This window comes from Pan troglodytes, chromosome 4 (genome assembly GCF_028858775.2).
Source record: "Pan troglodytes isolate AG18354 chromosome 4, NHGRI_mPanTro3-v2.0_pri, whole genome shotgun sequence".
NCBI lineage: Eukaryota > Metazoa > Chordata > Mammalia > Primates > Hominidae > Pan > Pan troglodytes.
The window spans coordinates 159,525,600-159,551,220 of NC_072402.2; the positions used below are offsets into that span (position 1 = coordinate 159,525,600).

Here is a 25,621-nt window from a genome sequence, read left to right on the forward strand (position 1 = left end):
GACCTTATACCAAATGTTATCACTTCATAAAGACTTTTCCTGACTATTATAATTAAAGAAGTGTTAGTTTATTTCACTGTCCTTCTTATTTAGCTTCATAGTATATATAACCATCTGGAATTTATACAAACACACACACACACACATTCACATATTTGTTCCTGTTTCTGCTCAGTACCAAGAGAAGAAGGAAATTGTCAGTCATAGTCAGAACTGTATTCCTGGTAAGTAGAATAATATCTGTCACATAGAGGGTGCTTACTATATGAATAAATGAGTTAAGGCTAAGTGTGTCTTTATTAAACAGGAAGAAAGGAAATCTCAGGCTACTTTTTAGTTTTCCCTTATTGAGTTATTTTATCTTCTTATCACTTTATCTGTCTGCATTGTATCAAGAGCTATGCAATGTCTAATGCTTTACCCTACTTGCAAGCTAACACTTTCTCTTCCTGCAGTTTCATAACTGCTGGAAGAAGATGCAAGACTTCTGAGTCAGAGACAAAGTGCTTTATTATTCATGGGACAGCAAACAGCATGACATCGTGTTTGCATCAGTGCCCTTTACCCCAATTCCCACAGGGCAACGTGAAGAGGGCCAAGTGACATCTACAGATGAAATTGGGTGAATTACAGTAGATAGATCCTCAATTTAGGAAACCCACCTCTTTCACTATGAGAAGTAAGTGTACCTGCCCCTTGCAGAGAGGAACACTATCTCTGTCTTCCATGGCTATGAGCAAATCTGCTGTTTCTTCAGGAGAGAGACACTACCTCTATCTTCCGAGGCTGTTTATTACAGAGAAATACTTGAAAAGATAATCTGAAATAAAGGCAATCAAAATCTGTGTTCAGAGAATGTGCAGAAATGCAAGATACACACAGTGAATTGTCTCCCAATAAGTCCCTCTAATGCTTACACTTCAGTCCAGAAGTCTATTTTGCACTTCAAGATTAAATCTTATGTATGACTTTTAAAAACCATTTGTTTTCTCTGAATACTCCTGGTCTTCATGGAACTAAGAGTCTTGTATTACTAAATAAGAAAACCCAGATTCTCTGTCTCCAAAAACGTATTCCCAGCCCCACCCCATCCTAGTGATTACAGCCTCATAAGTAGTTTAAGTGCTGCCAGTGTTTTTCAGGCAGATATCCTAAGTAAAGCAGACAGGAGATAATCAAGTAATACTTCCCAATGAGAATGGAAGACTGGTTAATCTTTGAAGCATTTACAAATATGAAACCCAGCAGGAGAAATTAAAGCATGATTGCAGTCAGAAAAATCCTCTCATGTGAATAATTATTATTGGTGTTTGTATTAATCAAAATGCTCCTAATCAGCATGGCTTCAATACTCTGGAGCTAGAAATGTGCTTCTCTTAGTTTGGAATGCAGTCACAATTTACAGTTAGAGTCAGGACTCAAGAAGGGAAGTTGTATTTCACTAGATATCTAAGCACCAGTACTTGAGCTATCAAGTATTTGAAATTGTTCAGTAAAAACTTTTTACTTTATCCATAAAGAAGGTATGAACTGATACATAGGGAAAAATGTTCTTGCTTAATTTCTGCAATAATAGACCTAATCATTAGTATTGAAAGAAGAAATAGAGAAAGAGAGTTACACAGAATTCACAAACTGCAACATTATTTTTACATACACAGAGATTCATGTAGCCTAGGAGTAATCGTGCATTCTAACTGCATCTCCAGTAACGGTACCTACAGTGATGCTTTCCTTGAATTACTGGTTTCTAACCTTAAGATAAATACAAAGTATTAACTTCAATCTATAAATTTAGAAACTGAGTCTCAGAGAGGTTTTTAGTTATAATTTAATAAGAATATACATTATCAGTTAAGGTCTAAAACGTTTTATTGAATATTTATCATGTGCTAGAAACTGTGCTAAGTACTTTAGCTAAGTTATATAATTTAGACCTCATAAGGAAACATTTGAGATGGCTATTATATCTGATCTTCAGGTGAAAAATCAGATATTAGATGGTTAAGTAACTTGTCTCAGCTCAGTACTTAGTTGAGCCACGTTTGCCTGAAACTGGCCTGTTATAACTCCACCCGGATGTTTCTTTCATTGTGTTTGTGTTGAATGAAAATCTCTCTGCCATCTTTCTGCCCACCCAAGCCTGGAAATTTAGCACCTATCTCCACCCTCTACCCTCATTTGATCTCAAGAGATGTAGAAAAATTGCCCACTTTACTGTACCATACTACAGGACAATCAAGTTAATCTTCACTACCTACTCTTCTGAAAGGCAAATATATTTAAGCTGAGTGAGAAACAAGATATGCTAACTTTATCCACCGGGACTCAATAGTAAAATGTAATGATCAAAGTTCTAAACTTAGAAGCATTTCAACAAAATCTTGAAAAAATATTATTGATGACTTAACCTGATTTTTTGTTCATTAGACAGAAACCTATGCTCTCAACTCATAGAATATATCAATGGATGTCCAAAATGTATATTCATATATGGAAAAATTATTGTATTTCTTTTAGAATGATATAAAGAAGAGATACTTTTTTCTTGACCATGAAGTTACCCATTTATGTCTCCAGAAACACTGAATGGATGTGGTACATTATGTAGGGGTGAAAACAAAGGAACTTGAGACATTTAAATTTATTCTCCAGTTTAAAAGTTACTCTCCTTGCTGAGGCTATGTGGGACAAAATATTTGCACATGAGAGAAAGAGCATCCTTGATGGAATTTTGGAGATGATTACTTACATAACTGTTGTGCAAAAGTATAGAGCCAAATGTAAACATCCTTCAACACAGGGGATAAGAGGGGTTCATTTAACAATGAGTCTATGAGAATTACAAAACTAGTGAAGAGTTCCAAAGTGTAGAGACAGCAAAGTAAACAAAGTACTCTGGTTTCCATAAATATGCTACTAACATGCTCAAACATATGTTCCCTAGGGTATGTAGAAACACAAAATGATTTCTCCCTGAAACAACAACAACAACAGAAGCAGAAGCAGCAGAAGATGAAGACAAAGATGAAGATGAAGACAAAGAAGAAGGAAGAAGAAGAAGAAGAAGAAGAAGAAGAAGAAGAAGAAGAAGAGGAGGAGGAGGAGGAGGAAGGAGGAGGAGGAGGAGGAGGACGTAAATCTACATGTAGGTAACATTGCAAAAGTGATTTGGTATTTATAATGTGCATTAGACAGTTTTTCTTACTCAAACATATCTCTTTAGTTGACTGACAGTTTCAATTTCCAATCATTTGTTGTTGAATTTACAGTAGGCCTCTAAGCATGTTATTTGGAAAAATGTTTAAGATTCTGAACTATCTTGTTACCGAAGAGAAGTGTTACTCTTGGATGGCTATATAATTAGGAAGACAAAGAAAGTGAGTATGAGCTTCTAGCACTATGCTTCCACTTACTTCTCAACTTCTAGAAGTGAATGAAATCGCAACAATTTTGAGAACCCAACTCTTCTTCGGTGATAATTATAACAAACCTATCTTTGTAAACCTAGAGTTCAGACTTTGTGATTTTAAGCGAACTCTAGGTGGCATTGATTTATGTCTTCTATATCTAGTAATCTAAATGTCATTATTTTCTTTTTCTTTTGTTATTATTTCCTGAAAAGTTTTTACAAAAGATATATATATATATATATGCTCACAAAAAATCATACCAAATGTAACGGATAAAATAAAAAGAGATAATTCATGTCAATAGTTTTACGTATATGAAATGCATATCATTGCATATTCATTTTAGACCTATACTTTATCTTGTATATTATATATATTTTGTAAAATACGAATAACACTATTTAGATCTTCGCTCATTGAATCAGCTAACCGTGAAAATGTCTTTTTGCATCAATGGATAAATATACACCTCATTTTTTAAATGCTCATTTAATTTCATGATGGGAACATACCAAAATTTATTAAACTATTTTCCTATTCTCAGACATTTAATATGGCTCTGATTTTAAAAGCATTTGCATTAATCCTACATTAAACTTCCATATGCTTATACCCTGCCACACTTGCATTCAAATATCTGTAGAATGGATTTCTAGAACTAGGATACTGATTTAAAATTTGTATACAGTATATTGATAATTTGATAGCCACTAACAGATTGCCATTTTTACTACCAACAACTCAAATAAATACTGAATAGCATCATTTTTTAAAAAAGTTTTCATTAGTCTGATAACTGTGACTGTTTTAGTTTGAGTTTCTATGATCACAATTGCTGCTGAATATCTTCTCTCATGTTTCTTGGCCACTGGTGAAATTTCCTTGTTGACCTATGGTTTTGTCCTGTGTTCTCATTTTTATGTGCATTGTCTGATTTTTTTTAATTGAATTCATTAATGCATAGGATATTTGTAGGTTCCTTCTTTCACCAGTAAATCATTTTTATTTCTATTTGGGGGTGTGAATTTAATTTTAATGTTTTTGTTTACTTGTGTTTTTGTTTTATTTTATTATAATGTCTGTAATCCTTTTCCATGTATTAAATAATAAATTACACTGCTTTGGAAAGCTTCCTTTCCATATACAATTTCTTGATTATCCATGGGTCCTTTCCTGGATTCTTCATTGTAATTATAGCTGTGCAAGTCTTTCTGTGCCAGAATTATTGAGTTTTATTTACTATAGCTTCATGTATATTTTTATATCTGGTAAAATCTCTAAGCCTTGATTTGATGGTTTTGCTCACATTAACTCCTTCAGAGAACTTCTGGATTGATTTAACTAGTTCTAAAAATAATCTGATTGGTTTATTCAGTGTATTTTTAAAGATTATGTATACAATAAGTTTTGGAAACTGCAAGTTAGTGTACACATGTGTAGGTATGAATTCCTCAAATGGGCAGGAGAAAGTTTGCCTGAACAGGCATGTCCTTTTAATATAGTGTGCCGCTAAATGAGGAAATCTCAAATTTGGATTTAGATTTGGAAACCAGATAAAAACAATGATGAGTACAAACGACAGTTACTGCTTCTTCAAATAAAAATGTGATAAAGAAATAACTACTTATATTTTCTAGGAGTCATGTTTATTAAACTGTTATGTAAAATTTTAGTTTTCCTTGACATCTGACATGCTGAACTTTGAGAACTATATTTATTTTTTATGTCTGCATTAATATACTTTAATAGAAGAGCAACCTTAGAGTGAAAATTATCTTTCAAAAGGAAAGAATGAGAACAGAATTTGTGACTACAATTTCAAATTTTACAACCACATTCTCTACCTGTACTCATGCATTGCTGTTGTAGAGGAGTTACTGCAAAGTTTATAAAAATCTTGTACTAAAATGTTCTTCTTTTTCCCTCTACATTTTCCTGGTACTTCACAAGCTCTTATCAAGGGAGATATTAGTTCATCTTTTGTTTTTTGTTTTTTTTAATTTTCTTTTGTTTTTATATACTTTTCAGAGTAAATTACACATTGATTTTAGGAAACATAAGAAATAGCCCCATCTTGTAATGTTTGTTTGTTTGTTTTTGGAATTAATGGGGCCTTCCATGAGCATATATATGGGAAGCAGATTCCCTTCTATCTGAAAACAGGGCTTGTATTTGAGCCCTCTTTAAGACTTTGACAAAAGCTTTCTGAACCTTGACTAACCTTCCCCAACCATGTTCCTCCAAAGCCACAGGGCAATTCTACTGAATTCGCTGACTTGTTTGGGAGCCTGACAAAATTTTCTCCAGGCAATGAAATCATAATTTAAACATATGGCTGTCAGACTGACTTAGGACTGTTCAATCTGTGAAATAGCTAGTTTTCCTAGAGGTATCTAGTCTCCCAAGGTCATACAAAGAGTAACTATAATATTTTAGCATAGTTCACAGAGCTAATAATGAAGGATAAGAACAGAACATCATTCCAGTTCCTAATTCTCAGTCACTGTTTCCAAGTTTTGACTTTATTTCACTTTGATAGTTTAGAAAAAGTACAAACTTTTAACCCAAATTGGTTTATATAGAAATTATAAAACAAAACAAAATGTTTTGTTTTGTTTTGTTTTCAATACAATCATAGTTGATTTTTGTGTTTAATTTGAATTTAAGAACATTGATATGATTCAGTTGATTCATAATAGAGTGAATTTGCTTGCTAGAATATTCTAAAAAATAAATAAAACAAAAATATGGTATAAAAATGAGCCTCTGTGATAGCAATCTCTGATTCTTTCTTTGTCTAGTAAAACTTGGTTTTCATTTCAGAATTTGCTGATTCCAAACTACATGGCTTCTTTTTCGGTATTCCTTTCTGATGTTTTGTAAATGGTTTTTTGCTTCAGCAATACCTACTCCAGTTGTTAATAAACATGTAAAACATGGCAAGCATAGGTTAGTTTCCTTTAATTTCTCATTCATTGTTTTTCATTCAATTTGTTTTGCATTCCATTTTATTTGATTTGAATTTTAAAACCTTCCCTTCCTCCCTCCCTCCCTTCTTTCTTTCTTCTTTCTTTCTTTCTTTCCTTCCTTCGTTCCTTCCTTCTTTCCTTCCTTCGTGCCTGCCTGCCTGCCTGCTTTCTTTCTTTCTTTCCTTCTTTCTTTCCTTCTCACTCTCTTTCCTTCCTTCCTTCCTTTCTTTCCTTCCTTCCGTACTTCTTTCCTTCCCTTCCTCCCTTCCTTCTTCCCTTCCTTCTTTCTTTCTCTTTCCTTCTTTCTTTCTTTCTTTCCTTCCTTCCTTCCTTCCTTCCTTCCTTCCTTCCTTCCCTCCTTCTTTCCTTCCCTTCCTCCCTTCCTTCATTTCTTTCTTTCTGTCTCTTTCTTTCTTTCTTTCTTTCTTTCTTTCTTTCTTTCTTTCTTTCTTTCTTTCTCTTTCTTTCTTTCTTTCTTCCTTTCTTTCTTTTGTCTTTCCTTTCTTTCTGTCTTTCCTTTCTTTCTGTCTTTCCTTTCTTTCTCTCTTTCTTCCTTTCTTCCTTTCTCTAAACCTTATTGTCTTGTTAGTAAAAATACTTTAGCAGAAGTTGGATGGAGAAAGAATATTTTTCTTACTGTTGTGGTGCTAAGGTTGAGTTTAACAATAGCTTGGGCCTTAAGCATTTTGTCTTTGGTCCTACCGCCTGCTGAGTTGAGTTTCTCTAAAATAATGAATTCACTTTCCTTGCAAATGCCAATTCTTCCTTGCTTCAGGCCCCAACCATATGATGAAAAAACCCCAAATGGTTAGTCTGGTATTTGATAAATTTTGGCTGAGTTTGAGTGTGGTGGTTCAACTGCAAAGCCTCAAATGAATTGGTTGCCATAGGCAAAAATCTTAATTTTATTATTCAAAAAGCTAAGAATTATACTAGAAAAAGTTACTTGTTATCATCGACTGTTACACTGTAATGCTTGTGTTAACAATAACCATACATATCAATTGTTGAGAATATTTTAATTTGCTAACTACTTTACAGGTATTATTTCATGAATATTCCATGTAAAATGAAAGTATTAAATCTCTATTACAAATAAAGATACTAAAGTTCAAAGAAGTGGCCCAACTTAACATCCGTAAATAATCTCCCTAGAAAAAAAGGACAGTTGTGCTTCCAAATTTCTTTTTTTAATACTACATTAGGCAGCTTTCCTAAAAAATATATGTATATATTTTTTCTTTTTTTTTGAGATGAAGTTTCCCTTTTGTGGCCCAGGATGGAGTGCAATGGCGGGATCTTGGCTCACTACAACCTCCGCCTCCCAGGTTCAAGTAATTCTCCTGGCTCGGGCTTCTGAGTAGCTGAGATTACAGGCATGTACCACCACGCTTGGCTAATTTTTATATTTTTAGTAGAGGTGGATTTTCGCCATGTTGGCCAGGCTGGTCTTGAACTCCTGACCTCAAGTGATCCACCCACCTAAGCCAGCCAAAGTGCTGGGATTACAGGTGTGAGCCACCGCACCTGGCCTGAATATTTAATTTTTAATAATTCATAATAACTACATTTCATTCCTGCAGATATTTGTGATCAGAAACAGTATCAACAGTCTCTCATTACAGTTATACTCCCAGGCTATGTGGAGGTATTTACCTTCACTGCCTTATAATCAGTAACTTTTGGAAGCCACAAAATCTATTTCTACATTCAAAGCCAGATTCTGACTTATAAGCCATGTGTCTTTAGGAAAGTCTACTAATCTTACTGAACACAGGTTCCCTATCTGTAAACAGCACCTTTATAAGAACGCAATTACGAATATTATGTGAGATACGAGCAACGACAACAACAACAACAAAACTAGTAGAGTGTCAGGTATATTATAGCTACTAAATAATAACTTTTTTTATGAGGAAGGGACTGTTATTTGGGAGTTATTTTTTCTTTTCCCTTAAATAAAATTTAAAGGTGGCCAACTTTATGTTGAAATTCCAATATTGAATGTGGTTAATCACAAGCAGAAAAACTCACTCAATTCTTATTTATTTATTTATTTATTTTTTCTTTTCTTTTCTTTTTTTTTTTTTTTTTTTTTTTTTGAGACAATATTTCTTGCTCTGTCACCCAGGCTGGAGTGAAGTGACGCAATCTCGGCTCACTGCAACCTCCACCCCCCAGGTTCAAGTGATTCTCCTTCTTCAGACTCCTGAGTACCTGGGATTACCAGCATATGCCACCACACCTAGCTAATTTTTGTATTTTTAGTAGAGACGGGTTTTCACCATGTTGGCCAGGCTGGTCTTGAACATCTATTTATTCATCCAGAGCATGCTTTCTGGGCCAAATCCCAAGTTTTCATACGGGTCAGTCCACATTTCTGAGATTTGTATGAGCTTATCATTGATATATAATTACTCAAACGTGAATATTACTCATTTTTAAAACTCTCGATCTCTCCCTACCCAAGCGGACACTCTCTGTCTCTCTGTCTCTCTCTCTCTGTCAAAGTTTATTTAGGTCAAAAAAGAGAGAGAGAGATAGGAGACAGGTAAAGATATCAGTATCAATTTAGAAGTATAGATATCAATATTGATATGGAGATATGGATATTGATAACTAGTAGAGTGTTTATACAGCTATGGAAAAATAGATATCTATATCTATATTTACATATCTATATCTCTCTATATGTAGACATAGAGAGAGAGAAGGGAGAGGCTATGAAATTTTCTCTGCAGAGAAATCTTGGTGAATGTTATTCTAAGCAAAATTGGAAATGAGTTTGGTTAAGAGAGATGCTTTTGTGTAGTTGTAAATTATAGTAAAAATATAATTACATCCATTTTCTACATTTAACACAAGGGCACTAGTTATGTCTGGAGATATTTATGTACAGCCATAATAAAAGTGCATCTATATCCACAAATTTGTTTTCATTTCATTCCACACAACACAATTATTATAAACATCAAGAATTGGGAGCTATTGAACAGATGGTTTATTAGTGTCTTAATTCTTGATCTTTATTCTAGTAAATCCTTCCATTTCATATCCTTTCCACAAATCCTATGGCCATTCAGGGCATGATGAATGATTTTTTAAATGCTGCTTTAATGTTGATGTCATTTTTTTGTGTTTTATGATTTTAAACAAATATGTAAATGCAGCTGTCCAGCAGGATAATGATACCACATTAAACTCTTCAAATATTTAAACTAGACATATCCTAACATGCCAGCAGGTTATGAATAAGCTGAATGCAGTTTCTTGCTACAAATATGCCTAATGGTTTTCATTATTTTTGATATATAATCTCTCTAAGTTGACTCTCTCACTTAGATCTATGTTTCTTTCTGCAAGATAGACACTTAGTCGTTGTTACTGATTGGATATGTATTCATTCTGTTAACTTTAACAATGAAAAACATAAGTAAACATACATTCTTATGGTTTAAAAGGAGTTTACACATAGACTATGTGTGTGCATATATTTATGCACTTTAATTTTACCAAAGGAGACACATAAACATCCTGAATGCCTGATTTTAGCTATAAATTTTTTTAATTGCATGTTTCATCAATCAAGTTATATAGGATACAGCATTTTAAAGTATTTAATCTAGAGAGTTGTGACAGCATTTTAATAAATTATATTTATTTTCTTACCTCCCTCCTGACTTACATTAGTCATCATGTTACCAATTTTATTTGGAGAGTCAAAAAATTCTTCTTCAAGGATTTCAAAAATAATTTATATATTATTTGAACTTTTAAAATAAATAATTGTTTCTAATCATCAGCTTATTATCATTTTTCCTAACTCTGAATAAATCTGCATTTACCTTCTTGGATTGATGGGTTAGACATCTGTGAAAAGAAAAGTCTTTGAAAGAAAATGGGTGAATCTGGGTTACATTTGAGTTGCTGATAAACTGAAAACTGCCAAAAGAGGAAAATTGGATAGTGCCCTACTTACATTACTGTTAAATAGACTCTGATTCTCACATACATATTTTTATTCCTGATGAGTATTTGTTGCATCTTATGGAAAAATAATGTAAATGTATCTTTTGGGAAGCCTGTGGTTGACTGTACTAGCTGTGGTTTGAACATTTGCTGTGGTTGGCTATATCCTGTATTATATTCTCTTCAAATGTTACTGGTTTAACGTGTATGTAAAATACTCTATGCCCAAGGCCCATGTAGGAAAATTTCCCCGACTCAACATCTTAAAAATAAAAACATGGGCCTAGGATTAAGATGGCACAGGAGCTAGCTTTTCCCACTACCTGTCTAAGTGAAAATTTTATTTCAACAGTATGCAAAATGTTGACAGTACTATCAGTATTATTAGTTATTTAAACACGCTGTAGATAATGCACTAAAATGCAGAGAAAAGAATAATTTTATGGCAAGAAAAAAGAGAGAGGAAAATTGGCATTCATTAGATGTCTATTAGGTGTCACACAAGAGGGCTATCTGATTCACACTTGTTTTCCTATGTAATGCCACCACCAGCTTATAAAATATCATTACTTCATTTGAAAACTTCAGAAAAGTTTAGCAATGTGCCCACGGCCTTACAGTTCTGAAACATCTGTGACTTCAAGTATATATTCGTGCATAATCATTTATTGTGCCATGCTAACCTGGGTTCTACTTCTGTAAAGATCATGTGAAAAGTTACGTAAGCTTTGTGACCTGTCAAAGTGGTTGGGGCAAACAATCTCTAAATTCCACTAGAGTGCCAAACACTTATGACTCAAATATACATAAATTTTGTTTTTGCTATATTTACCATGTTTCTCTGTATGCTGAAATACCAAATGAGACTTCCAGCCTGGGAAATATAATTTGTCTAAATAACCCAGATGACAAAGATGTCTAGATTAAGGTACAAAAAAAATAACCTATTACTTAAACCACATTTATTTTCTTTTACTCCTACTGAGCTATTATTTCAATATCACTTATAAAAGAAGAGACATCCCTCTGGATATGCTAGTATAGTCAATTAAACATGGTGGTCTGTATTATATACAGAGGAATTAGAAAAGTGGGACTACATAAATGAGTGTAATGAAATATTCCATATAAATATTCATATATATAATGTATAATGCTAAAACACAATTTCATTGTAGATATCTGAGCCATTCAAATACACTTTAAAAGATCAATTTTTTTCTGAGTTTCAACGAAAGTTTATTTGATATTTTATTATTTTTACTTATTTCTTTTCCTTCACCCTACATTATTTTGTAAACGATAAAAAGACACACTGAATAAATGAGAACACTCTTGCTATTTTTTTCTCATTTGGTTCACATTTAGTTAAAGAAAGTAAAAACGTTTCTCTGTTGAATAGAATCAGCACCACTTCATCAATTAGGTCAGGGCTTCCTGCCATTTAAAATTGACAGGAAAAGCGAAATGTACCAGACTGCAGCACTGGAGATAGAGCGATTAGGCATCCCTAGGATCCCTGGTTCTAGATTTGACCTCAAATTCTTTCTGCCAAGACTTTGTAACTGCTCGGAGGGTCTTGGCCACCGGCCTCATGAGACAAAAGAAAAGTAGCTTAAATCTCTGAAATACTAAAGTAAGCCTGATTCTATGTTGCAGTTGGATGTACTGGATCATCAAAATAAAACTCTTGCCATGAATAAATAATAATAAATATTCAGAGATGAGTTTTATGTGACTGATATAAAGGTGGTCTAGCATGGATATAAAATGAATGAAAAAGATTTTACTATGAGCTCACAGTCTCACAGTAAGGAAAGAGAGTAATGTAGGAGTGTGGTTAGGAGAATAGGCTTTGAAGTCAGAGCATTTGGATTTGCATTTTAGTGTGGATATTCACTAGCTGTGTGACCTTAGGCAAGTCTTTTGACCTCTCTAGTCTACAATTTACTGAATGATTTGTATAACAGAAATATTAAGACCATCTCTCATAGAGACTCATTTTGAGAATCAAATTGAATTATTATGAAAATTACTTTTCACATTACTTGGCACCAAGTAAACACTCTAAGAATATTAAACACCATAGTTATTATCATTTAAAAAACTGACATCATTATATGCACACATAGTTTGAAGTGGTTCATTCTGGCTAAAACAAAACACAAGAATATCAAAAATTATATAAAATATTGAATATAAAAACAATATAAAGTAAGTATTTTCTTGTCATTAATTTATTATATTTTATGGTAGTATGTGCATATATTAATGACATATCAGATGGAACACAATAAACACACCCATAATTAGAGTATCAATTGATGTTTTGGAGTATTAAAATATCAATATTCTTAAACACTCACAATTTATGAAAAATATAGATGTCTTAAAGCAAATTACATGTATGTGTGTATGTATACATACATGCATATATATATTACAAGCTGATATGCATAGAGAATCATCTAGTAAAATCTACCTTGTATTACATTTTAAAGAGAGAATCATAGTATAGGTATTTCCATTTCCATATACACACTATAGCCCCTGAATTATTTAATATTTATTTCTTTAAATGTGTGAAAATGCTGTGCAATTGTATCCTGCTTCATAGTCACATAAAATTTTTTAATCTGAAGCAGAATGTAATTGGCATTGCTCTGAGACTATTGTTCACATGATGAAGCTTCAGTGAATTTGTTTGCAAAACCAAAATCAGTAGAGTGATTTGGTTGTGTTTCATTAGATAAAGGATATAAATTTATTTTCAATTTGTAGAAGATCATAAAAGGACCTGCAACAGTTTAGCCAGGAGAACACTAAAAATTCAGATTTTTATAACTGTTGACTTTCATTAAAACAAGACAAAACTGTGGAATTGCATTGTAGATGAAGTAAAAGAATAATGTTTTCTAATCGTTAACTCAGGATTTCATTATTAATTATAAATCTCATTAAATTCAGTTTTATTCTCAAAACCACTCAATAAATTAATTAATCAATGGATAAGTAAATAAAAATTGGGTAATGACACATAGGGAAGCTGTGATGTTTCTTCAGCGAATATCTTTAAGAATACATTGGCATTTATTATATCTGAACATAACAGGCAATTAACTACTGCCCAGAAACAGGGCTATCTTAACATAATCTTCAAATCTCTCTTCCAAAAGTTTATCTCTAAAATCACTTCCCAGTTGACCCTTGACCACAAAACTCAGAAGGTAACCAAGCCCAACCCCTAATGTGGTCTTCAATTTTATATTCCTTATTATTGCAATCACCTTATTTAAGTTTTAATCATTAAGCTGATTGCATTGCTGCACAAGGTCAAGAGGCACTTGTAGAATCAGAAACCCCAAAGTGGTTATGGACTGGCTACTCAGATTTTTTTCTTCACTTGCTCAGGCTCCGCCCCATCTGAAACGTCTTCTCTGCTAGGAACTCACTAGGAGAAAATGACCAGTGAGCTTACCAAAGCTCAGACCTTATCCACCAGAAACATTGCATGGGGCACCTCACCTTTTCAGCACCTCCTGCCATAACAGGACGGAAGTGCTGAAGGGACAGCTCCCAGTGTTTTAGGTCTTAGTAAGCGCTCCCAGGAAGACAGCACCCATCCCCTCTCTGCTACAAACAGCCATTCACAAAATCCGAGGAGGAAACCAAGTCATCCCTGATTCCTTGGAAATTTAGTTAGACTGATGTTGAAACACACCCCCCTTTCCTAGTGTATAATTATTTGTGGGTGGAGAGCTACCAGGGAGGGTAACAGAAGATGCCGGAGAAGGGGGGGAAAAAGTAGATGCGGATTTCGTCCTGACTTCTAAAAATTCCTCCTCTCCCTCTCCCATTTTCCTAATCCGAGAATGATGGAGCTCGAGGCAAAGGAATGATTCCGGAAATGGAGATATGATTCTCAAACCTAGAAATGATCGGAGTGATTTATTAGTTAAATATTCTTCGTCCAGGAACCCAGCACAATTCAGAGGTAACGGCGCCTGCGTTTTCTCCATGATAACATAGACAAACAGTTGCCTCCAAAGGTAAAAACCCGGTTCCGGAGGGTATTCTTGCTGTCCTCTAAGCTACAGAAGAAGGTGGGGTGGAAAGCGCTCCCAACCTGAGAAAGTGCGAAAGACTCTCTAAATCCAGTAGCCAATTTCCTACCTGCCAGAACTCTTTCCTACCATCCGTCACCATTCGTGACTCTGCAAGACACGGGGACTTAGACATATGTGTGGGAGTGTGTGTGTGAGGGAGAGAGGCGAGACGAGTGCTCTCCCCACACGTGTAACCCTGCATCTCCCTGTTTCAGAGCTTGCGTTCATTCATATGCAGGCAGTGGTTTAATATTTGATCAAAGGTAGAATAGTTGCACTAAATAGTTGTATTTTTAATGGGCTCACCTTAAAATCGGGTGTTCATAAATTGCAAGTATGAAAAGACTCTAAGTGCAGTCCGTATGTCTCTCACCCTTTCTACCCTTCCCTCCCCCATTGCCGCTCCCCCCAAAAAGAGAAGCTTGCAGCAGATTGTAGAAGGATTTGAGCCTGCAGCTAGCGAGAAGGGGATTAGGGCCAGAGTGGTGCAAGTTAAATTGTGCTGCATATAAAAAATGGGCGGATTGGTCTCCAGATCCAGAGGCTGGTACCACCTTCCTTTCTAAAATAAAATCTCTCTGGCATGAAGTCACCGCCTATTTCACATCCGGTTTGCCCTGGGACGTATTACTACTGTCTTGGTAAAGAGAAATCTTTTGTTGTATAGCTGCAGATTGGATATTGGGAAGCAAATTTGGGTGTGAAATCTTCAGCAAAGGAGCACGCAGAGTCCATGATGGCTCAGACCAAGTGAGTGAGAGGCAGAGCGAGGACGCCCCTCTGCTCCGGCGCGCCCGGACTCGGACTCGCAGACTCGCGCTGGCTCCAGTCTCTCCACGATTCTCTCTCCCAGACTTTTCCCCGGTCTTAAGAGATCCTGTGTCCAGAGGCGGCCTTAGGTAAGTGCGACTTTGGACCACGATACACAGACAGAGCTTTGAACGTGGCTTTTCCTAGCTGGAGAGACAGGAATGTTATAGTCGGGGGGGGGGGGGGGCGGGGGGAGACGGGGGGGAGAGAGAGAGAGAGAAGAAGGAGAGCGAGCGAGCGAGCAAGGGAGCGAGCAGGACAGGAGCCTGATCCCACAGCAGGTAGAAACAACGAAATGTTTTTCTTTCAGGGTGAAACCGCAGCAATATAAGAGCATTATTTTTTTTTTCCCCCGCTGTCTTTCTTCTTTTCCTCTCCTCTTTCTTAGGCATATTTGAATGTATTCCGCAGGGTGGGTGGTGGCATGTTGTTTTGGTCTTTTATTTATTTATTTATTTGCAAGGGGGAGCTGGGGTGAGTTGGGGAGGGGCGTCGGGGGCCATCATCTAAAGTTAAGACGCTGGGACGGAAAACCTGTCTCACTGTTCCATCATCCTAGGGAAGGCACGCTCTTGTCCTGGCTGCAAAATTGCCTGTTTTTCCCTTTCCAGTGGACGCTGGTGAAATGCCCTCTGGTGTAGGGGTCTCTCCCATTCTGAACACGAAAACTCAACTTAGTCTTTGATATGGATGGCATGGGATGGTAACGTTTGGAGTGTGTGTCTAGGGGAGGGGGAGGTTGAAGGTAGAAAGCGGTAAGACTGCAGCTTAGCCTTTCTTTTAAACTATTATGTTTGTATTTGCAAGAAACTTTCTTAACAACTGAAGTGCCATGATAGGTTTGTTTTTCTCTTTTAAAAATGTCAGAAGAGGTCAAAAAGCTATGGTGCCTTGTCAAAGGGTTTTGCTGTGTTTTGTTTACCCATTCAGATATTCAATCTTTTTAAAAAGATCAACAAAAATTAATAGGGCTAAGAAAAGTTGTTTCTCCCTTGTAACAAACGATGAAGATTAGTAAAAGGGTAAATTAAAATTTTGCAATTTAGATGTAGCATTTTAACATAATATTTATCCAAGATTTCTTGTCATAGTCAACTAATCTGTTTCAAAACCAGTCACTAAATTACTAAATTAAGGAAAAGCTATGATGAGGCTCAGAGTTCTTATCTCTAGACCATTTCGCTCTAAACATATTATGTTTCATTGCTTACATGCCTGTTTGTAATGGTTTTTAGTGATTTAAATGATTTCCCGAGACTGCAGAAAGCATTTTGTAGATGTATTTAAAGGCATACCACATTAAACTATAGAGGGTTTAATGAAAAAGAAGCTTTAAAAGATTGCAGTCTATTAATCACTTACCCTACAAAGAAATATAGATTAAATACTTTGAACATTCCTTATATTATGACTGGAATTAATTACAGAACATTAAAATGTTACCATAGCTGCTCCTTATCCAGGTAGTGCATTGAATTTCGAAAACTGACTCCACACATAGACTATATACATTTTTAATTCTCTAAGCTTTCTGTACTCTTCCAGTTCTCCAACATTCCACTACCAAGTCTAAATTCAACAATCAGATGGTGATTGATTGCACTTTACCTAAGAGGTAAAAAGATCCCTTTATTCATGCAAAGCGAAGCACTCCAGCTTCCATCTGTTTGAGATGAAACATTTTCTAGCAGCAACCTGGCAGAATTTGAGAGGGCTTGAAAGATATGTGTGGGCATGTTTGTGTGCATTTGTGTGTGTGTGTGTGTGTGGTTTGTATGTGAGAGAGATCAGCACATGGCTTGACTATAAATTGTGTCCTTTAGCTTCACAGAAACATTAGGAAACATGTTTAACAAAGCAGTCACAGGAACAGAATAAAAGCACGACTCCGGCATTCAACAGTGTGTTTCCTATGTTTTAAAATAGAAATAAATACAGTTGCTTCTGAAATCAAGGTACCTGCAGAATTCAAAGAGGAATTCAGCCATCACAACATGTTAACCTATCCCATCCAATCCCTAAATATGTTCTTCCTGTTAGAGACACCAGCTTAAAAATTTTAATGCACAGTTCACTGTGGAAACTGAAATCATAAAAGTCCAAATTTTTAGATGATAAACAACAAGAAGAGAATAAACCAAACTATATTCTAAATATAAAACCTAGAGGTAAACAACTCACAGTTTTTATGTTGAGCAATACTGTCACCTGAAAGCGTTTCAGCTTGTATTCTTTTACAGGAGAATAAGGACACTGATATATTTCTGAATGGAGAAATGGAAGGGAAAGTGGAGAATGGATGGTCCAGGTTTCCATTGCTTCCAATGAGGTGTCATATCCCAGTGAGGTCATTTCCTGACTTCAAAGCATTCATCTAAACTGCCTCAGTCAGCCCTGGTGGTTATAACCTGATGTTTCTTGCTAGAGACATTGATCTCTACTTATTCTACTTTTCAGCTGCTCCAGCCCGCGATGAGGAAAAGTCCAGGTCTGTCTGACTGTCTTTGGGCCTGGATCCTCCTTCTGAGCACACTGACTGGAAGAAGGTGGGGACACTTTTTTAAAAATCTGCATGAAAATTTCTGTAACTTTTCATTTATTTTATCGGGGGAAGAAAATTGTCCTCAAATGAATTTATGACTAAGGGAATTCAGAAAACTTAACTGCAATAATTTCCAGCTAAGAATAAAGAGGAGCAGTATGAAACAAATCATTATGTTTGCACGTTAGTTAGAATACAATTAACAAGCCATTGTTAAGACATGTATTAATTCAACATTTAAGTCTTAGATTGAACTTCTCACTGTTCAGTTGGAACTGAACAAAACGTGCGGTTTCCTAATTCATAGAAAAAGTTACCCCAATTAGTGGTTGCATACTGTGTAACCTGATTTTACAACAAGAAAATTTCTAGCCTATTGTAAAGATCATAGAGTAACTTTTGTGTTTATAGAAATGGAAAGTTTTAAATAATATCTGTTATTTGAAAATCATGTCTCTCTAAATGCATATGCATATCATGTTTTGAAATCGTTATCTATATAACTAATAAAAGTGGACTATATGAGACAAATATTTAAGAACTTTGGTAAAATCAAATTTCCCTATTAAAAAAACAATTACTAATTGTTTATAAAGCTTAATCATAGTCAAAATATGTTCTAATGATCCAATCAAGCATGTGAAATTAATATAATAGAAACTATTTACATGACTAAGTATTACAGATTTTTCTTTATCTGCTTTTGTATTTCTTGTGTAGCCTATTCCTGTGACCCATAAGAAGGTCAGACATACAATAAAAACATGAGTTTATTCAAAATGTAATGGCAAGGGAACTCTTAAGAGTTAAGATAGGGAGATGGAATAGTCTGGAAAGACATATGAATTTAGGAAGATTTATTTTAATTCAGAAGTTTTCTGTTGTTGTTTTTTGCTATTGTGTATGGTAAACACTGACAGACAGGCATTATTATCAGATATCCTTAATGAGAGAAGTTAAATGTCTTTACTGCTTTTGAAAAATTATATGAAGTGTTACTATTGCAATGACCTGTAGATGGAGTTAGTGCACAGTGTTTTATTATATAGTGGTTCATATGGAATCAAAATCAGGTACTGTAACTGGCATTTCTCTTCAAAATATATATTCAGTTTAGGAAACACTACATTGGGATGAGTGTTTAATACAAAATGAATAAGCATCTTATTCGTAGGGTTTTTTTCTGGCAATTAAAACTTGACATAGTAAGTTAGAAGTAAAGATGAAATGTCATTAAAAAATCACGTAAAATAAAGATTTCCATTCCAGCTGGGAAAGCAGAACTGGTCTTGGGGAAAAGGCAGTGGTCTCTTTGGGCATCTGCATTCCAATGCAAACAATTGGTGAAAACATTTGTAAGATAAAACCAGGAAGAAAAGCATTTTCTGAATTTCATATAAGCTGTAAAAACTTAGAGGGTGTAGATAAAGGTAATAAACACTCTATATTGTAAGAATTGTTTTAATAATTTAAGTTTATTTAGTCATGTTACCCCATTTCATCTTTATTTCTTCTTATTGTATTGCTTTCTTCCTCAGAGTTCCCGATCAGGGCCTCCTCACAACTTAGGGTGTTCTAGCATTTATTTTCCATCTTTATCAAGATGACCTTCCAGCATCCTTGAAAGATGCAGGGATGGCAGTTGATTTTGTGACAATGAGTTTTTATAAATAATTGCATTCACAAAACTATTTTTGCCTTACTGTTGTCTTCTGCCAATGAGACATACTGGAAGACACTTAGCTTGTTGAAAATTTGATTTAAAAAAACAGCAGGATGTTTAATTTTGCCAAAAGAGAGTAAGCCCTCAATCTGCATGGCATCAATGTTGAAATTAGGAGAATGAAAAATTGTTTCAAAGAGACACATTACATATATCCAATATTATGGATAGCCTTTAGTTTTAGTAACTTTATCAAATTAAAACTTTATCAGAATAATAGCCATTGCATTTTGCCGATACGAAATTAATTACCTGCAAAACAGTGTTTGTTTTTGAAATGATTTTTTGATCATATATCTTGCTGCTGTCAAATAAGTGAATTCTGGTTTCAAATGTTACTATTTTTCTTATATTTATCAGTAACATCAACACACAGGAATGAAGCCCAAAGCATATTAAGTAGAAAATACAAAAGTGATATATTTGTGGCAGTTTCTTAGTTTACACCCTATATTCATTTTGCTTTTGTACTCAAGGTCAGAACTATGATTGAAATATATCAGTAAATGTGATCCATCCTAAGATAGAAAACAATTCTCTCAAAGGATTTTGGAGTTGTCATGCTAATCATCACATAAAATATGATTCAAGGAGCATAGATAGCAATGTGATTGATGTAGGAAATACACAATTTTTGAACTGAGGTCACTATGTGGTCGAAACACAAAGACTAATAATGGTAAGGGATACAAGCTACATCTCCAACTAGCAACGTTTAAATATAAATAATTATCCCAATATAGAAGAAGAAAATAAAGTTTCAGACTAGAATTTGAAGAAAGCTAGGTTCTAGGTCAAGGTTTGCTCACAAATAGGTGTGCCTTCTTAAACAAAACACTAAAACTGTGCTGCAGCTTAGTCAACCACAAATTAAGATTATTGAACTTGATCTTTCTAAAGGTTCTTTTTACATCTGAGACTAGAAATAATAAAAATTAATTAGATGTTTGAACAGACAAATTTTAATCATTGGGTCATGAATCTTAAGAGGAATGGAAATTTGCACACTGACGTAAAAATATAATTGTCCTAAGAAATGTTTTACCTAAATCTCTTAAAAGAACATCAAGAAAATCCCACCAAAACACAGACCTATATGAAGTGAATGAAGGAAAGGATGTTGGTAGGTAAAAACTTAGGCTTTTGCTGCATGTTAAATAAAAAAGAAAATCAGTTGTTTTGGTAACTCTTTTTAATTTGGAAAGAACTTTCCTAGGTTTGTTTTCTCTATTTTTTTTTATGTGCATTAGCATTCTTGCTTGCTCAGAGAAGACGTGCATTGCAACGTAATAAACATGATGAGAATTCAAAAAGTAAACAGACAGAAGTCATTTCTTACAATTTTCCTTTCACATTTAAAAACTGAAAATTAAAAATATAATTAAATGCCCAGAGTTTAAAAATAACATTCTTTTTTACCTTGTGAAAAAATAATTTTCAAGTTAAGGTTCAGTAGAAACCAAAGTAGAAAAACTGAGAAAGGATTTATTTGGAAAGAGGTTTTAGTAGAAATGTATAATTTAGCTATTGCTTCTCTTTATGTTTTTTTTCAGCTATGGACAGCCATCATTACAAGATGAACTTAAAGACAATACCACTGTCTTCACCAGGATTTTGGACAGACTCCTAGATGGTTATGACAATCGCCTGAGACCAGGATTGGGAGGTAGATTGCATTATTGTATTTTTGTTTTAGAGAATAATATGAGATCTTTACTATCACAGCCTTAATTTACCTCTAAATGGTCAAATAATAAAAATGGTGACATGTAATTTAATGACAAATCTATTTTTAATACATCACTCTATGTTAATTCAAGTTACTCTGTAGTTTCATATCCATACGTAGTAAAAGGCAGACACAAACTTCTAATAATGACACGAAGCAGATGCTACATTTATATGATAAGCACAGTACTTTCTGTGTAACGATTTTATCATATAGGTAAAAACTGGGATAATATTCTATCTTCCAGCACAATGACTGCAGCTATCTCACCTGGTACTGCTATGTCTGCATTTAATTCCAACAGGATATCTTTGATTCTATTGGTTCAAACATTTATTTTGGAATATTTCATATTGATCCACTATTATGTGTTAAATTGCCACCACCTCTAGGATAATAGGGGAATGAGATAGATGGTAGTGTTGTGGTTTAACTGTGCATTTGAACTTATACCCTAATTTTCTGTAATACAATTTTATTTTACTTGGTATATCAATTACTCGGTTATATTGATACATTTCTGCTTAGGAAGAAGACAGCACTTAATAACATAATATATATAACAATAAGAGTAAATAGTTCTAGGAATTGCACACATTTGAATAACACTTGAATAAGATAATCAAGCTATCTTATTTGGTTAAACAAAGACTGATGAAGCCAAATCAAAATATTGATCTCAGAGTAAAACAAGTGAAGCAAGGAAATAAATTTTCTTTCAAAGTCACACAGAAAACCAAGGTTAGAATCCATGATTCCCAACTATAGCTGATACTGAACCTTTCCTAAAGCATTTGTAGTAGCTATTTAATAGCAATATTTAAATAGTGATTAAATGGCAATATTAAGAAAGCCACTTTTTCTTCATTTAGACAGCACAGATAAGCAAAGAATAAAAAGCTTACAAATTCAAACAATGATTTTTCAACTAAATGGTTGCATGGATTTACAGTTACTTTTAAATAAATATTTTTCACAGTATAATGACATGGATGTGTATTATGGGTCTATTTTGAAGCTGCCAAATGTCATTAGTGTCTCAGAGGTTTAAGGGAAACTGCCTTGGCAAAGACACAACCCAAATATATGTCAAAGGTCTTACCAGGTGTCCTTTCTAATCAATTTCAAACATTCATTTTAGGACATACTATACAAATTTCCCCAGGTTTAGACTTCACCAAGTTTATATTGAAGTTTTTAGAAAAAATTCTTTAAGTCAAAATAGAGTGGTCACAAAATGGGGAGCCTAATTTTGTATATGATATGTTAAAATACTGCTTGTGTATATTTAAACATCTCAATTGGCTTCAAATTTTTTTTATTTATAAAATTTGCGATAAATTACAAAACTAGCTAGATGAGGAATGTATGAAAAGAAGAAATAGCCAGGCTAGTGATATAAATTTTACATAGCAAGACTTTTGAAAATACTGGTTGTAATGTACCTGATTACTTTACCTAATCTCCTCCCTACCCTATGATCTCATTCCCTAAAAAGTCAGCAGAATTTTACAACATATTTAAAAAATTTCTCTTCATCCTAGTTTAGAAAATTCTATTTAATATTTTGGCATGTAAATATGAGTATTATTTGACAGATTTGTGCATCATCTTCAATTTATTAAATAATTTTACACACAAACTGTTAAAATATTAGCCATGTGGTTATATTATTGTTCAGAGTACACGTAGCAAGCTGTGACTGTTCATTTCCTTTTAATTCATTTCCTTTTAATTGCATAGAACAACTCTTTAATAAACGTATACTTTAACCCATTCATCAAATAAATTTTAGGTGAAATTATTTTAACTAATTCTCATATGCACTCCTAGACCCTGGAGAGCCATAGACCTTGGAGATATAAAGATTAGACTGAGAGTACATTGAAAAGCTAATTTTCAATACTGGTGATACTGGTAGATTTGCTTACAGGAATAACTACATTAATTCATACTGCCACACTGCTATTTTTGTAGAATCTACTTTTATCATCCAGTTAATCCCAGAAAATAACAAAAATAGATATGTATTTAAAGAGCAGAAATAGTAGTTGTCCAAGTATAGACAAGCTATCTTCCTTTTAGTGAAATGAGCCTAATATGCTACAATAATTCCAGGACTTGAGAAAATTAACAGTGGATGTGCTTTTATCTTTACTAAAGATGGTTTTTCTGATATTTCTGATTCCTGGTAACAATGACTTTTGAGGGCATGATAGAAATTAAAACAAACAAAAAAGTAGCTCAAATATTTTCTCTATTTTTATTCTAAACATCCTATTGGAATTTAGTACACTTAAATGTGATGGATTTGAGATTTATGAAAAAACTTTGATACTGATTAAACTTTTTTTTAAATATTCTTTTTTTGGAATTTTTTTAATCCTTAAGGAATAAAATGGCACATGTTTATTACTTATATCTACAGAGTCATCAACATTTTAAAGTACATTTTGAGAAGGTATCTGTCATTAGAGAACTATAGTTTAAAATACTAAGTACAGTTTTAAGACATCTTGAAAAACATAACCAGCCATAGACTTAGAGAAATGTGATAATACCATGATAGCTGGCTGCTATTAAGTTGACATTATTGTGGCTTTTTTTTTATTTTTGCAGATTTGAAGTACTTAATTTTATTCATCTACCATGAATTTTTGGTACTTTAAGTATGACATGCATCCCAGTAGATCCCAATTGCAAAACAGACACTCCCTTTTTACTTTTTTTTATAGGAGCCATTTGCCTCCAGATGAAAAGACTATGTAAAGGAAATACGTGAGATTATCATTAGCTTCTAAGGGAGTAAAAGTTTTCCCTTAGTAATTTTATGATCACAGCTAGGATGATTTCCTCTTGCAACATAAAGGTGCCCACTGTCTTCTTTATTATGACAAAAGTCTTTTTTTATATAAAAGTAACAACATTATGCAAAAAATGGGGATTTTTGCTTCTGAATGTCCTCAGGAAATAGAAAAATGTGATAAGCTGAGACTTGAGACTAATACAAGAAACTCCTGTATTTGCAAATCCATCATGACCTGTTTTTTAGAAACACACACTGCATCAGAAGGTATAGCACTGTTCTTAGTTTATATGTACCTTGGATTCAATAATTAGAAAACAAAATATATAACTTGGTTAATCTAGATGATAGGAATCAGTTTGCAAATACTGTAAAACTATTTTAAAAGACTGCCTTTTCAGGGATAAGAGCAACCATGCAGAACTGCAAATAAAAGGATGACTAATAAAGAGGTATCTCCAGGAAGGGATTTTTAAAGGTAGGAGAGCTACAAAGGATTAGAATACGTGGAATTCTAAAAATTTAATATGGTCTATTTGGGATTGTAAAGAGAAAAATAAGATAGCTATGTTCATAATTTAAGTGCAATGTCAATGAAGACACTTTTAAATAGACTTGGGTTAAAATAATCAGTATCCAGAAAATACAAATAAAAATTATCAGTAATTACTGAATTCATTCTTGTCCATAATCGCTTTATTTGGTGGCAAGGTGTTGGGGGCTGCTACTTTCTTACAACTAGAAGCTGAGCAATGTATTTGAAAGAACTCTCACCTAAAGCATGGTCAGTGTAGAAGAATAAAATGAGGCAGAAAGGATAAAAGTCAGAAAAAATGGGAAGATGTGAAAGAAAAAAGTTAAAAAAAAGGAAAGCAAAAGAGGATAGAAAATAAAGAGAGAACAGAGGGGAGGGAGAGGAATTGAGGAAGCGAAGGGAGCAACACAGAGGAAATGAAAAATGAGAGGAATTAATCTCATGAGACTGGGGAGACTCAAGTGTCCCTTGATCAGTTTATATGGCTCTTTTAGTTTTAAATCAGGACGAAACCAAAATTTTCCCAGGAAATTCATTTTCCCAAGTTTTCTCCTCTTTGCCCGTATTATAATAAACGAAGGAAGCCTGGATGTTCTCCAGCTTCCTAAAAAATTAAATAATGCTCCTGCTGTACTGCACCCATCTGCGTGAAATTTCAGTCACTTTCATATTGGCTTCCCCTGCACTTTGGGCATAAGACAAAAATAATCCATAAACAGAGATTTGAAGCTGAATTTTGAAGGAAGATAATCAGCCTTTTATGGATACTTAATACTCTTCCAGTGATATGTTTCTCCTCCCTTTTGCCCCACCATATATACAGGCTACACTTTATTTACAATAAGCCAAAATCCCAGGTGAGCCACAATGATGTACAGTTTATCACTAAGAGGTGATGCCACCAAGCTAAGGGTTTTTTGTTCTTCTGTACATATGCTCATTTTCACACATCTAACTTACAAAGATGTATTATTCTATAAACACATTCATTTCACTTCTTGGAAAACAAATTAGGGCAG

The 25,621-nt window shown here is 34.1% G+C and overlaps 1 protein-coding gene and 1 long non-coding RNA gene across 5 annotated transcripts in view; one reads left to right on the forward strand and one right to left on the reverse strand.

The window, feature by feature from the left end:
* LOC134810126 (uncharacterized) overlaps window positions 1-17,780 on the reverse strand; it is a 42,167-nt gene extending 24,387 nt beyond the window's left edge. Inside the window, exon 1 of the long non-coding RNA XR_010157399.1 lies at window positions 17,449-17,780. This is a non-coding gene — a long non-coding RNA (uncharacterized LOC134810126). The remainder of the gene's footprint in view (window positions 1-17,448) is intronic.
* Window positions 13,457-25,621, forward strand: part of GABRA1 (gamma-aminobutyric acid type A receptor subunit alpha1) — a 53,514-nt gene continuing 41,349 nt past the window's right edge. The window contains exons 1-4 of one of the 4 annotated variants that reach the window (XM_001144938.6): window positions 13,457-14,345; window positions 15,125-15,356; window positions 17,725-17,813; window positions 21,086-21,198. In XM_001144938.6, coding sequence (XP_001144938.1) covers window positions 17,740-17,813; window positions 21,086-21,198 — 187 coding nt within the window. In that variant the 5' untranslated portion in view covers window positions 13,457-14,345; window positions 15,125-15,356; window positions 17,725-17,739. Of the gene's footprint in view, window positions 14,346-14,664; window positions 14,721-14,899; window positions 15,357-15,472; window positions 15,549-17,724; window positions 17,814-21,085; window positions 21,199-25,621 lie in introns of those variants that run through there. The other 3 variants (XM_009450083.3, XM_054684760.1, XM_518079.6) reach the window with 3 other exon arrangements.